The following is a 12,467-nucleotide window of genomic DNA, read 5'->3' on the forward strand; positions in this document are numbered from 1 at the left end:
GGGGGAGACTGAAACCTTATCAAGCATTGAAAGATTGTGCGAGGCTCTTCATGTTTTCAGTTGTCTTAATAATTCATTTGCAGGGCTAAATCCCCCCATTGTCAGGTGCTTCTCAAATAATACCAGAGTTCAGCTCATAGAGGAGCCACATGTGCTAATCAAGGATCCCGAAACCAAACGGATAATGCGCCCTTTCCAATTAATAGCTTGGGGGATAGGGTATGCCTATGTGTCCACAGGATCAGTCCCAAAGTGGATCCTCGGCTCTTTTAGGTATGAAATGGGTGTGTGTATTCTATTCCCTGTCTGTGAAGCAGTTATCTTCTGTTAATTAGGCCGTTTTGTTTATCTCTTCCACAACCAATCCTCCCTCTGGGGAGGTATATTCTGTTAATGGGCCATTGAGTGCCACTGCATGAGACAAAATTATGTCATCCCATTGTGAGAAGCTCCACCCAGACAGAGGAGCCAAGCATTCCTATCTGGATATAATCAGAGATTTGGAAGACCACAGGCAGCATTTTCCACTGGATTCCCAGAGGAGCAGCCCTTTCCCACTGGATTCCCCCTGGAAGGCCAGGTCCATCTACACCACCACTGTATTTTCAGAGGAGGACTACACCCTTTCTATAGGATCACTGCTTCAGCAGAACTACATCTCTATCTCCAGGAGGGCTGCAGCCACCATTTAATGGGACTTCTACCAACACCCTGACCAGAGGGTGTCAGGTCATATTCTGACTCTGTCAGTGTTGGTTTTTATTACTGCATTGTTTATTTTATTTTTAAAATTTTCTTCCCTAATAAAGAACTGTTATTCCTGCTCCCATATTTTTGCCTGACAGTCCCTTAAAGGGAGTTTACATTTCCCATTTCAGGAGAGGCTCCTGCCTTCCTCAGCAGCCACCTGTGTTTTCAAGCCAAGCCACTGGCAAAACATCAAGGTGTATCTAGAGCCACCAGACACAGCACCCAGAAGAACTCCCGAAGACCCAGAAAAACAAGATACAGACCATACACATACAGTCTGGAGAAGGAGAAAGAGAAAAAAGAAAAGAACCACATGCTGCACAGATCCAACTTCTGAAATCGGCTCTGCCTCTCCTGCCCCATGAAACTGCCTACTGGATTTTTCATATGGGATAAGTTATATCCCATCTTAACATCTTGTTACTTTTTAACTTCCTTTTCTTTCATAATATTTCTATTTTATGCTATTCCTCTAAGTTGCTACATTAGTTTCACTTCGCTCACATCCCTCTAACATAAAAACAGAAAAAAGTGTGGAGTGTTGTGGGAAGAAGACACTAGAAGTTACGAAGTTACTTATTTCCCCAGTTATAAGTTCCATTTTAAGACTCACAGGAAGAACTCATCTTTCCTGGACATGACCATGAGTTACCGACTACTCACCACCACACTCTGGATGTTCCTCACCCTACCACCAGTGACCACGTGGATCGTCCCACAGTCAGCCCAAAACATCTGGGTCACCCTGTCAACAACCCTCCAGTAAGACAGTTTGTGTCAGTCCATGGACAGCGTCGAAAATTCACTGTCAACATGCCTAAGCAGCCATAGATTTTTTACTGCTGGCCCATGGATACAGCTGTCAAGATTTCACCAGGATGTGCTGTTTTAACTTATCCTCACATCTGAGGTCGATCCAAGCATCCAGAGGCTGGAAGAGCTCACAGAAAACATCAAGACTGAGAAATGCGCTGATGAACTTACTGAACTCTTTGAAAGATGGGGACTCACAAGATGGGTATCATCCTTTGTCAAGGGAGTGTTTTGGGTTTAATTATGCTTGTTGTTGTGCTAGTTAGGTTCCTGTGCTTTATTAAGTATCTGCAGAGGTCCATGGGAGAAGCCTTTTCAGTTAAACAAGAAGGGGGAGTTGTGGAGGCCTGTGAGCCCATTGGGAAAAGGCTAGTGGGAATGCCCTGGAGGCATCCCCCATAGGTTAGGGGTCAGAAAGCTTCCCCCATGGTGCTCTGCAGCACTATGCTAATTTACCCCATTGGGTAAATTCTGTATTCCCCATTGGCCCGTTGACTGTCCCTACCCCTTTTATGCCTATATGATCTTTTTCTAGAATATTCCCCCCTCCCTGTTTCCCCATTGGTTAATGTAATGCTGCCTGCCCACTCTGGCAGTCCCTATTGGCTCCTGCCTTTTGTACTTCCCCTGTGTCCTCAGTTGATTGTCCCTGATGCTTTGGTCCACTCCCTCTTTGCATATTTATACCCTGGAGCATCCATTGTATTCTGTCCCGGGACTCCTTCAGTGATGGACCTTAGTAAACCCTTGCTAGAACCCCATACAGAAGATCCTCCTGTATCTCACCTGCCTGCTAGCTGTGGTGTGCTTGAGTGCTGAGTGTGTGAATGTCATGTGTCAGACCGAATGTTCTCCCTCTGAGGACACTTGTGGGGAAGCTAGTGGCACTGACCACCTCGCCTCACCACTACACACATGTGTGCCAGCAGTGTGCCTGCCCTTCAGACACAAAGACTACATAGGAGAGCACTCCAGCAGTCAAACCCTCGTGCTCCCTCCTTCCTTCTCTGCCCACAGGGCCCCTTGCAAGCACCAGGGGGATTCCTGTCCTCTGTGACTCATCCTCTCCTTCCCAAGCTCTCTGAGCTGTGTTTGATGCCATGTGCTTGCTGAGGGGAGCTAAGAAAAGCAGCCCCTGTTTCCACAGAGAAAACCACTCTTTTTTCAGTTGCACTGTAAGCCACTGAGAACAAAACATGGGTCTTACAACATCTCTCTGAATTTGGGAAGGGAGGTGATCATTTGGCCCCACTTTTTAAATTCCTCCCAGGCTCCCCTGTACCCTTGGACCTGCCAGATGTGCCCGTTGTGCTCAGGGGCAGACAGAGGCTGACACAGCCCCCACATCCAAGCTGGGCATGGACCATGCTGAGGAGAGTCCAGGGGCTGGGTGAGAGAGATCAGAAAAGGCAGGCAGAGCCCACAGCTCATTCCCATACTCAAGGAACCCAGTGACCGGAGAGTACCACTACAGGGGAATGCACCAGCTAGAGGAAGGATGCTGAGTCAAGTGAAATTTCAGAAGGAAAATACAGAGTAGATGTGACCAAATAGGCACCTTTTGTAACGTGCAATGTGTGCTCACTGTGAAATGGAAATATTGAATGCCTGAGACAGGAGTGGTAACAAAAGGTTGGTCTATTTGCCTCCAAAGCCAGCTATTTACTGTTTTGGATTTTTTTCCTAGTTAATGCTATTAAATGAATACTCTCCTTTCTGATATTGTTTCTTACCCATGAATATAGAAGCCTTTTCCAGAAATGTCTGGCCTGCCTGTCCCTGCTGCAAGGAGTTATGAGCCTAGAAGGCTAAACAAAGGCCCAGCATGGGCCAGAAGGGGAGGGTCAGGAGAAAGGAGAAACAGCTATGCTGATGATTCAGGACAGGCTCCCAGGTTCAGCCCTTTGCTTAACAGCAGAAGGTGTCCTTTCTTACACTGTATTACCTCACACACAAAGAAGAAAGGACAAGGTGAAATCTAAGAAGCAGTAGGCAAAGTTCAACCCTTTTGGCAGGGCAGCTCAGCAGCTGAGAGAGGTGACAGCAAAGTCTTGCTGTGTTGGATGCCATGTGCTTGCTGAGAGGAGCTAAGAAAAGCAATGGTTTCACCAGTGGAGAGTTGTTTTGCAAGGCGCTGCGAACACAAACACGGGCCTCAGAGCATCTCTGTGCTCCTGACTAGCAGCCAAAGAGCTGCTGAGCAGGTCTTTAAGAGTGATGGAGCAGAGAGACATGGGGATGCTCTGCTTGGGAGTCACGGCAGGGAAAGGAGGATAGCAAAGAACGTCCTGAACAAGGCATTGTGAGAAGAGCTGGGAAATGGTGGCACTTTAACCTGTACTGGTCTACCAGATGCTAAAGGACATCTGACATGGGTCTAAGGACAGGAGGCAAAATTCATGTTTCCTGAATCTTTGGATGGTGATGGGAAGTGGAAGCATGGTAGAGCACACAGTTCACCACCCCTAAGGTGCCACAAGCCCCAGGCACTCCTCTGCAGTACCTCTTAGCACTCATGTTCCCCATAACTCTGGGCACAGTTCGGAATTTGGCTGACACAAACCCTTTCAGATTGGCTAGGGCTTAGTTTCAGCTACCATCCTCCCACCCTGTGGTCATTGCAGCTGTGCTCCTGGTTAGAACCTCTTGTCAGCTGCCATCTGTGGTGAGGACACGGCACCCTGACACTGTGCCAGGACAGACAGACACCTTGTATTTCCAGCTCCATGGAGGAACACACAGACTCTGCAGAGGCTTTCCCAGCAGCCCAAGCCTTGCTGCCCTCCATCCCCAAACAGAGCTCTGCCTGGCCACAACCCAGCTGGTGGACTTGGGCCCCAGTGTGGACGTCAGACTGCCCTGATACAGCTGCTGTATCCTGCATGCCATATGGCTGCACAGGGGCTCTGCAAAAGGAGCACAGTAAAACCTTCTCTTGGGAGCAGAGGAGAGAGCACTGCTTACCTCTTCCCTGGGGTTGTCCATAGTTGTTGGGATAGGGCTTACCATGATTTTGTGCTGCCAGCAGAGGTGTGAGGAGCAGAAGAAGCATCCATTGCAGGGCCATGTTTGCCTATGCTCCAGGGCAGGACTGAGGTCTCAGCTACCCTGCCTGCCTCACTGCACACCCATCTGATTGTGAGTGGTGAGAACACGCAAAGGAAACAGGCACGCAGAGAAATCACATATGGTGCAAGAAGCTTCCTCATTGGAGAGGGAAACTCCGCCAGTGTCAGCACTGCCTTCTTTCTCATTCAGCTCCATGACCGTTTTGCAATCTTGCTGTCTCTAAATTCTTGTCAAAAACCACAGCTTTTAGGTCTTCTGTCAGGACCAGCTATTAATGACAGCTGGGCTGCCTCCTCTCCCAGCACAGATTTCAGAAGGACTTGTGAGGTGTTCTGGTTCGTGACTGGGTTTTAGCAGGAAGATGTCCCTTCCATACTCACCCAGATATTCAAGCAGTGACTATACCAGGAGAATCCTCACCTTTTTACTGCTGTGATAGGGCTTGTCATAAACAGGACTTCTGAAGGGCACAGATGCTCTTAATTACCTGGCAGTGTGCGCCATGGATGGCAATGCCAAGGTTTTGGCAGGAGTGGTTGCTGCTCAGGATTGGACTGAGAGCAGATGTTTGGGCAGAAGGGGACAAGAGCCCTGGAGGTTTCAAGCTCAGCTACTGTGGCACATTGTGTCGTCAAAACTTGATGGGAGCAGGAATGACCATGAACAGGCAAGCAGGGCAGAAAAAGGACTGCTGGTGATGCTGTCTGTGTGGCTGGAGGCTGATGGCACTGGCCTCAGCAGCAGACCCATCAGAGGAGGTCCAGGGCAGGAACTGATGAATTTGTGTTTCCCCAGCCACCTTGCTGGAGGTGCCTGGCCTGCATCCCAACTGAAACACAGAACCAGGAGAAAAACAAGCCCTCAAGTCTTCTCTGAGGCTTCATAGCAAGTCTGCATTCCCCTGTGATGGTTCTCCTCTGTTGTTCTCCTCAGCAAGGACTCGTATTCATACATCTGAGGCCAGGCTCTGCTTTTTTGCTGATTTGCACACCCTGCAACACCTTTATTCAGCAGCACTGAGCAGGCCACTGCAGGGTGGCCCTCTCCAAATATATTCCCCCCAGACATGCCCTAAAATTTACCTTGAGCAAATAATGGTAGAATTCTTGTTTTCTCCTTTTTCTGGGGGCAGATACTCCTGCAGTCTTTTACCTCTCAGGAACAGAGCAGGAGACTGCCCAGCCACATTCCCTCCAAGGCTCAGAAAACTAGTCTCCTTTGCCTATGCTTCACCTCTTCCTGCAAACAGAGCTGCCAGGGCCAGGAGTCCCCACCTCCATGAGCCTGCCTTTTTATTTCCTTTGCTCAAATATGAAGCTCACCCATAGGGAATTCGCTGTACTCAAATGTATCTGCCCTGGAAAAGGTGTCCTGGGGTTGCAAGTGCACAGACAGGACCCTGGGATGGCAGCAGGGCACAGCCTGGGAGGTGCCTGGAAGGTACCTGGAAGGTAGGTGTGATTTGTCTCTGGTATCTGGGAGGTTTGGGGAGTGGAGGGAAGCAACTGCTGCTCTGCCTTAGCAACAGCAGCAACTCGGAGGTCACCTCTCCCTGCCCCTTTGTGCATCTGGGCCTTTCAAGAAAAAAATTAAAGAGCTGCAAGAGCAAACGGTGTCAGTAGGAATAGGTTCTTCAGCTTGGAAGATCTTTGCAAAAGGAGTAGAAGAATTCCATAAATTAAAAAAGTCTAAAAAAATCTCATTCCTGGTCCCACTCTGCAACATTCCCAGCAGAACAATGGCTCTCAGATCCTATGTTACCAGTATCTGGCATCTCTTGAAAATCCTTCATGGCCCCACATGAAATCTCAAAAGCCATGGACAAAGCAAGTTGTCAGGAAACTTTCTAATTCTTCACACTTCCCCTTGCTCCACATCATAAAAATTCAGCCTTGAGTGTCACCCAGGCTCTGGCAGGGAGGATGGATGGGTGTTGCAAATCAGTTCTGCTTTCTCTGGGGGGTCCAACATCTTCTGGTCACACCAGGCAGACTGAAAGCCACACAGACACCTGCATCCAGCCAGCCTGGCTCAGCTGGAAGGATGGGCAGGCTGGGTCTCAGCAGGTGTAGGGAAGGAGCTGTGTCCTGCTGGAGTGCCAGGGTTCAGGCATGCTGCAATGCCAGGGTCCAGGCATGCTGTCAGGAGTGTGCCCCATTTCACTACAAACCTTGCAGGGCTCTGGCACTGGAGCCATTTTTGCAGCAACCATGTCACCCCAGGGATGTCACTCTGCTGCAAAGACACGCTCTCCTGTCTACCCTACAGACACTGTAGCAGATCTGGAGTTCTTGAAGTCTTTGCAAAAAGGGCTGCTGGCTGCTTTTACAGACTGTTCTTTGCTCGCTTTTTTGTTTGCCTTATCGAGAATTTATGTCTTATCTCTCTGATACTATTTTTGTCCTCTAGACATGACTTCTTCTCTTTGAAGGAGCCTGTCTGTTTTGAATAACCTCTGGCCCTAGTCATTATTCCTGCTGCTTCGTCTCTACCTTTTGATCCCAGGAGCTCTGAAAGCTCTGCCTTAACTCTTTGCAGGATTGCTGGACACTCCTGACCATGACTGTGCTGCTTTATCTGTTTTCTCATTTCCATATAATTCCCCTTTTTGATGCTGATTAAGATATGCCTGAGCTTTTCAGTCTTTGGTAATTATGCAGTATCATAGAAACAAAGCATTTTGTGGCTGTCACAAGCAGGCAGCCCTTTCCTGGGGAACATGTTTGGCCCATATTTCCTGCACAGAGCTCAGTTCCTCATCTTCATCTCAGTCTTGTGGTTCATGTGGAAAGCCACACACTGACAACTTGCTTGCCCCTGCCTGGTGTTGCAAACCAGTCATAAGAGGGCTTGAAGACCACCAGCAGTAACACTATACCCTGCTCCTTTCTTTCATTTGGCATTTCTGTTCCCAAAGGTGTATCCATGGTGCAAAGAGGTCTGCATCTCTCCTCTGAAGCAGGGGCCCCATCACTGGCCATGCCTTGGAGAATCACAAAATAAGCTGAGCTGGAAAGGACCCACATGGATTATCAGGTCCAAATTTTTGCTGTGCACATGACTTCTCAAGAGTTACAACATGCACCTGAGAGCACTGTCCAAACTTCGTGAACACTCTGGGGAGCCTGTTCCAGTGCCCAACCACCCTCTGGGTGAGGAACCTTTTCCTAATACCCAACCTAAATCTCCCCTGACACAACTGCAGGCCGTTCCCCCAGGTCCTGTCACTGGTCATTACAGAGAAGAAACAGTGTCTGAAAGGTCTCGGCCTGCAGCTGGAAGTCAGTGCTTGCACCCATACATGATCCTCCCCTGCATGATGCTCTCCAGGAGTGGCATCTGGCTTGCCAGCCCTCCCCTGACGTGAACACACAGAGCTGCTGGTGCCAGACTGGCCCTCACGCCACCAGCATCCCAGCCAGGGAAATGGCGCTGGGCCGTGAAGGCCGCTCATGGCGCCACTGTGGTTCACTCAGAGGAGGCCTTGTGGGTTTCAGTGTACAGCTGGAGGCACTGAGGCAGAGAGGGAGGCACAGAAGGCTCAGGGGAGGAAGTCAGTATGGCAGGAGCCAATTTCAGTGCTGAGTCCTGGGACAGGGCCGCAAAAGCAGCACTGTCCTTCCTCCGACTGGACAAGGCCTCAGCCCTCCTGGCCTGCTGCCGCAAGTCCGGTCGCACTGACCAGGGAGCTGGGAAGTGGCTCCTGGGATTTTGGTCTGGGACAGAGGCAGTGCAGGGAGCTGGCCTGTCCCCAGGCTAGGCTGCAGCTGGGCTGACCCAAAAGCTGATGTTCAGCTGTTTTGAGCTCCCACACAGCTCTCAGAGGTTAATACGAGATTGTACTTAGTATTATGACCCCAAACTAGTGGCCACAAATATGACAGAGTCATCTGCATGCCCAGCCCCAGCCTGGCAGGCCCTGCCCATCATGGTGCAGCTGCTGAATGGAAACTTGTGGGATTTCAAATGTTCAAGGATGGGGCTGGATTGGATGGGCCTCAGAGCAACTTGGTCTGGTGAGTGGCATTCCTGTCCACAGTAGCATGGGTGGAACTAGATGATCTTTAATGTCCCTTCAAACCCAGACCATTCTTTGATTCTATTAATTGTGTGTGTGTCTGTGTGTTTGTGTGTGTGTGTCACTGCCCTCTGCACACTTAACAGTCTGAGCATGGGATCTGGCTGCCAGGAAGGAAAGGCATTCCCGTCTCTCTTCCAGTATGTTTCAAGCCTTTCCATCGGACACATGCATTCCAGAGTTCCTTCAGCACTGACACCTAGGGTCCATGGTCAGCGCCTTTGACCTGAGGATGAGCCAGGTCCTGATGACCTGGGCAGAGAAGGTCCAAGGGGACCTGTCAGGAACCCCTAGCACTTGACACCAGCAGGTCCCCCCTCCCTCAGCTGGCACAAGTCCCAGATTGTCATGCACATCAGGGCTCCCACCTAGACTCCCTAAATCTGCCCCAGCCCTGCTGTTACCCCACAGCTTTACTCCTGCCAGCACTGGGTCCCACAGTGATGTAAGTCATCCCCCCCAGCTTCTGTAGCATGCAGATCAGATTCCTGTACCATGAAACTGGAGTCTTTTTTGCTTCCCACATGATGAATCTCTGCTCCCTGGGTTCACCCACAAAACCCAGCACTTTGCTGAGACCTGCTTTGATATCTGAAAGGAAGCCAGGAGCAACTTTGCTTAGCAGCAGCTCAGTGATAGCTGCGAGGAGGAGGACACTTCTGCTGCTCAGGTGTCATGAGACTGGCAGGACTAACTGCATCTTGGTGCTGGTCCAGAGCTGCCCTGGCCTGGCTCTACATGTGTGAGCCTGGACCAGCAGTGTCCACAGAGAGCAGAGCCCCCATGATGAGTATCCATGGACACCCAGTGTTTCTTCTTCCTGCTTAGCACGACCCGACAAGGTTCATAGGTCCATGTCCCCATCAGGATCCTACAGGTGACCCTCCAGGACCAGGCCACCAGCAGGGCCACCTGATCACAGCCCCAGTGCTGTCCCATACTGTCCCCCACATATTGCTGTGTACTTTCAGCCTTGCAGGATTCATGGGCTTTGTGCCCTGTAGCCAATTCCTTATTGCCATAGGCTATCTGATAGCCACCAACCTGGATCTGCTTGCCTTCAGCCAGATGGCCCCAAAGAAGACCTCAACAGCTGCAAGTTCCATAGCAGCAATCCCAAATCCAGCCTCTGACACTGTAACCACCCCTCTGTGCTCCCCTGCACCCAAGGCTACTCCAGCAGCAAGCACCCAGGGAGCTGCTCAGCATCAGTGTCCACAATGCAGGCAGCTGGAAATCCCCTTTCCTGCCCCAGGGCTGACTCAGCCCCCTGGGGGGCTATTTGCCAGCACATCATCCCCTTCCTCCTTTGGGACAGCCAGGGCATGCAGGGAGAGCAGCCTGGTTCCATGAAACTTGTAAACAGCCCTGACCATTGTCCCCTCTGACAACTTAATCAAAGCAGCTCATGTGATGGCCCTGACTGCTCTGTGTTGGTCCCAGACAGAACAGGGTTTTATGCTGCTTCAGTTGTGGATTTTTTTCAGCAGTTTTGATGCACTGCACATGTGCACATCATTTGTCCTCATGGATGTAACAAACTCCGGAATGGTGCTTTTGCAGCGAAGCCTGGAGTCAAGAGCAGAGTTCTTCCCTTCTCCTTTTGAACTGCTGAGGGGTAAAGAGAAGTGGTTCTTGGGGTTCACAGTGGACTTGGAGGCCCAGTGTTTGTTTTGAGTCTAAGCTTTTTAGAATCTCTGGAGTCCTTCCTGGTGAGTGACCCACAGCCATTGAAACTCATGGCCAGGTTGTCCCAGACTATGGGTCCCAGCCCACAACCCCTCCTTCACCTTCACCTTCCCATGACCCAGGAGAAGCAGATTCCAGGCTGAGATGGTGTGATCTCCTGTCTGAAACTTGCTTGGGTGGCTGCAAGCAATGCAAAAGGAACCCCAAACAGCGCTGCTTCCCCAAGACATCATCTGTAGTGCCTACTCCCCTACCCCTCAGGCCTGAACTGACAGGTCTGACTGCTGAGGGCAACCTGTGTCCTCCTGAAGGTCTGGTGTAGGCTGTGGTGAATGCAGGAGGAAGCCTGCAGTGCAGTGTCCCAGCACAGGTAACCCACAGACCCTTCACAGGGATGTGCTGAAATGATAAGTCTGGGTAGCAGGGAGCTCAATCAGCACCTTTTTTATTAATATGCATCATAAATAAAGAAATAAATAAAGGCGAGACACCTCATTCTAACAGGGAGATACAAATTAAATATGGTGCAACATCCGCTAAGCGATGTACAAGCAGGAGGTAACCTAGCAAGACCAGGGCCCCTTGCCATGGTGAAGCCAGCCCAGGCACGATGCTGTGAACAGCGTCAAGCCGGCCATGGCACCAAATACTGGCATGGCCTTTCATTAACACTGTTCCCCACCTGACAGGCAGGTGAAGATCCCCACTACAGCAGGCGGCATGAACATGGCAAGGAAGGGGTTGACTGGCATTGCCTCTACCAAGGACCCCAGGACCTCCAGTATCCCCTTGTGTTTGTGCACAACACTTATCCCCCCCACCCCACGGCACTGCTCAGCAAGACCAGAAACCCTGTGCCAAAGGGAGCACCACCCGTCCCTCCCCAGGCTCCCCAGCTCCCTCTAGGAGCACCCCCAATCTACTTGCTGAGAGCACTGCCCCCAAACCCCTAGCCCAGACAGGGACCCTGCCCTCATTCCCTCCCCTCCAGCGCCCTCCACTGAGCATCCCAGGGCTTCCCAGGCGCCGGTTCCCTGCTCAGTGTGGAGGGCACACGGCCTCCCCCCAAAGCACCCATCTCTGCACAGGGTGGCACTACCCATCCTGGACCTACGTAACACTGAACAACCCCGTGCCTTCCTCACAGCCCCTCACACCCCTTTGCTCCACACTCACACACATACCCTGTCCCCCTCCCCTGGCTGTGGCCACGCACAGCCCCAGCCCTGCGGTGTGGCACTGCCAGGACACTTGTCCCGGTACAACCCACTAGAAACCACTACAGCACACTAGGACAGGGATGCTCCAGTGTGAGGGAGCCTACTTTGCAGTGCCCCAATAAACACAACCCATCAGCCCAGCCTCGCAGGGATCCTGCCAACGCAGGGTGCTCCCACCCCTTCAGCTGAGGATGCTGGGGATGATGGATGCTGCAGACTGCACTGCCACCCCCAGGCAGGGGACAGCCAGCATCCTGCACCTCCAGCATCCAACTGCGGGGCAGCGTTGCCATGGCAGGGACTGTCTGGGTTCCTGTAATGTACAAGTCCATGGCCTGTGGGTGCTGCAGACAGTGAGGGGCGGAGGGGGGGTCAGGCGGTCCCTGGTGTGGCTGCATGCATGGCGATGCCTGGCAATACGAGGTGCAGCTTGCAGAAGACCCCGGGGGGCTAAGTTGGCCTTTGGCAGCTGCACAAGGAGGAGCAAGAAGGAACCATCTACGCTTACTGTATTCTGTAATGGCAGGAAAGGTAAGAAATTAGCAAGAAGCTGTGTTTGTTCCTCTGGCAGGGTAGGCTACCCCAGAGGAGCCCAGGGAACTGTGCTTGGCCTCCTAAACGTGTCAATAGTCCTCGTCCTCAGGGTGGGTAACGTACATGATGGGCACCAGTCCCTTCTCGGAGCCAAGGCTGCACTGCAGCCAGTCACCATCCACCTTGGAGATGACCTGCAGAATATCCCCTTTGTTGAAGCTCAGTTGTCCTGCCTCAGTGGCAATGTGATGGCAAAGAGCTTTCACCTCACTGCAGGCAGAAGGAAAGTAGGGTTAGCTCACCTCAGGACACCC

At 51.4% G+C, this 12,467-nt stretch overlaps 1 protein-coding gene across 7 annotated transcripts in view; it reads right to left on the reverse strand.

Annotated features, from left to right (window-relative positions):
• Window positions 1-10,827: 10,827 nt before the first annotated feature.
• RUSC2 (RUN and SH3 domain containing 2) overlaps window positions 10,828-12,467 on the reverse strand; it is a 56,904-nt gene continuing 55,264 nt past the window's right edge. For all 7 annotated transcript variants that reach the window (XM_054283325.1, XM_054283323.1, XM_054283326.1 and 4 more), the window contains one exon: window positions 10,828-12,423. In XM_054283325.1, coding sequence (XP_054139300.1) covers window positions 12,243-12,423 — 181 coding nt within the window. In that variant the 3' untranslated portion in view covers window positions 10,828-12,242. The remainder of the gene's footprint in view (window positions 12,424-12,467) is intronic.

This window comes from Melozone crissalis, unplaced genomic scaffold (genome assembly GCF_028551555.1).
Source record: "Melozone crissalis strain CALT ecotype California unplaced genomic scaffold, PUWL_Pcris_2 ptg000036l_1, whole genome shotgun sequence".
Lineage (NCBI taxonomy): Eukaryota > Metazoa > Chordata > Aves > Passeriformes > Passerellidae > Melozone > Melozone crissalis.